This window comes from Corapipo altera, unplaced genomic scaffold (assembly GCF_003945725.1).
Source record: "Corapipo altera isolate COAL_440 unplaced genomic scaffold, ASM394572v1 206, whole genome shotgun sequence".
NCBI classification, from domain to species: domain Eukaryota; kingdom Metazoa; phylum Chordata; class Aves; order Passeriformes; family Pipridae; genus Corapipo; species Corapipo altera.
In genome coordinates this window covers 294,942-296,337 of record NW_020885032.1, presented here as the reverse complement: position 1 = coordinate 296,337, position 1,396 = coordinate 294,942, and the positions used below count along the sequence as shown (strand labels likewise).

At 55.0% G+C, this 1,396-nt stretch overlaps 1 protein-coding gene across 7 annotated transcripts in view; it reads right to left on the bottom strand.

Annotated features, from left to right (window-relative positions):
- The window catches only part of RHPN1 (rhophilin Rho GTPase binding protein 1), a 32,142-nt gene that overhangs the window by 29,563 nt on the left and 1,183 nt on the right, over positions 1-1,396 (bottom strand). For 6 of the 7 annotated variants that reach the window (XM_027668228.1, XM_027668230.1, XM_027668229.1 and 3 more), the window contains exon 1: positions 1,203-1,390. The exons of the other annotated variant lie outside the window; for it this stretch is intronic. In XM_027668228.1, coding sequence (XP_027524029.1) covers positions 1,203-1,304 — 102 coding nt within the window. In that variant the 5' untranslated portion in view covers positions 1,305-1,390. Of the gene's footprint in view, positions 1-1,202; positions 1,391-1,396 lie in introns of those variants that run through there. 7 annotated transcript variants of the gene reach the window in all.

The following is a 1,396-nucleotide window of genomic DNA, read 5'->3' as shown; positions in this document are numbered from 1 at the left end:
GGGGTCTGAGGTTCAGTTTAGGCTTTAGTTTGGGGTTTTACAGAGTTTCTGCAGGTTTCTTCCTTTGCCTCTCAGGGGACAAAACTAACACTGAAATCGCCCCAAAAATCAACACTGATCCAGGTTTTCCTGCAATTCCAAAGCCCCTTGGAGCTCAGGGGTGGCTGTTGATGCCCAGGGGATGACAGGGATTGGGGTTGGTGGCACCCTGAGGACAATCCCCATGGATTTCACCCCCCTGTCATTGATTAAACAAGTTTAATGAGCAGATCTGCTGGGCCCATCTCACACCCACAGCCGGACTTTCCCGAGGCAGTAATTCCCGAGGGAAAACATCCCAGGAAGCAACACCTTGGGCAGCACCTCCAAGAGCCAGAGGAGGGATGGGCACCACCCAGCTGGACCAACTTCCTGTGGGCAGGAAGGAGGGAAAAACCCCAAAATCTGGGAGAATTTGGTTCAAAGCAGCCACTGGGAAGTCGTGGATGGAGCCGGAGGAGGGAGATGGGATCCGGGAGCGGAGTTTAGGGATGAGGAGCTGGGAGAGAGGGTTGTGTGGGTCTCTTCCACCCCCAAATCCAACCTGAAGCCATTCCTGATGTGTCAGGCCAGGAGGCACCTGCACCCCAAAACAGGGCACCCCCGATATTCCATTGGGGAATAACAGCAGGGAAGAAAACTGATGGGAAACAGATCCCAAAATTAACATTTATCCACGTTTTCTTACAACTCCAAAGCCTCTTCGAGCCCAGGGGTGGCTGTTGATGCCCAGGGGAAGGCAGGGATTGGGGTTGGTGGCAGCCTGAGGACAATCCCCATGGATTTCACCCCCCTATCACTAATTAATTATTGTAGACCCATTATTAATTATTCTGTTGGCTCCCAGGGGACAAAACTAATGGGAAACACACAGAAATAGCCCCAAAATTAACATTTATCCAGGTTTTCTTGTGACTCTAAAGCCTCTTTGAGCCCAGAAGTGGGTGTTGATGTGCAGGGGATGGTCCCTGGTTTCCATGGATCCCACAGGGACACCAAATTGGTCTCTTGGATCCCATGGGGACACCAAACCGGCCCCCACGGGGACACCAAACCCGCCTCATGGATCCCACAGGGACACCAAACTACCTCCATGGATCCCATGGAGACACCAAACCCACCCCCTGGATCCCAAAGATCCCCCTGGCACCCCCCAGCCTCACCTTCCGAGTGCTCCCACTCTTGGGGCCGTGCAGGAGGACGAGGCCACCGTCCCTGTCCCCTTTCCTGGGGCCATCCAGGTTCTCCTCCTCAGGGGGCATCATCTCCAGGGATGCAGCATCCACAAGGTGGGAGGGGTCAGGCCCGCAGCTGGGGGCTCCTCTTGACCCCACAGGGTGGGCTGGGGGCTCCTCTT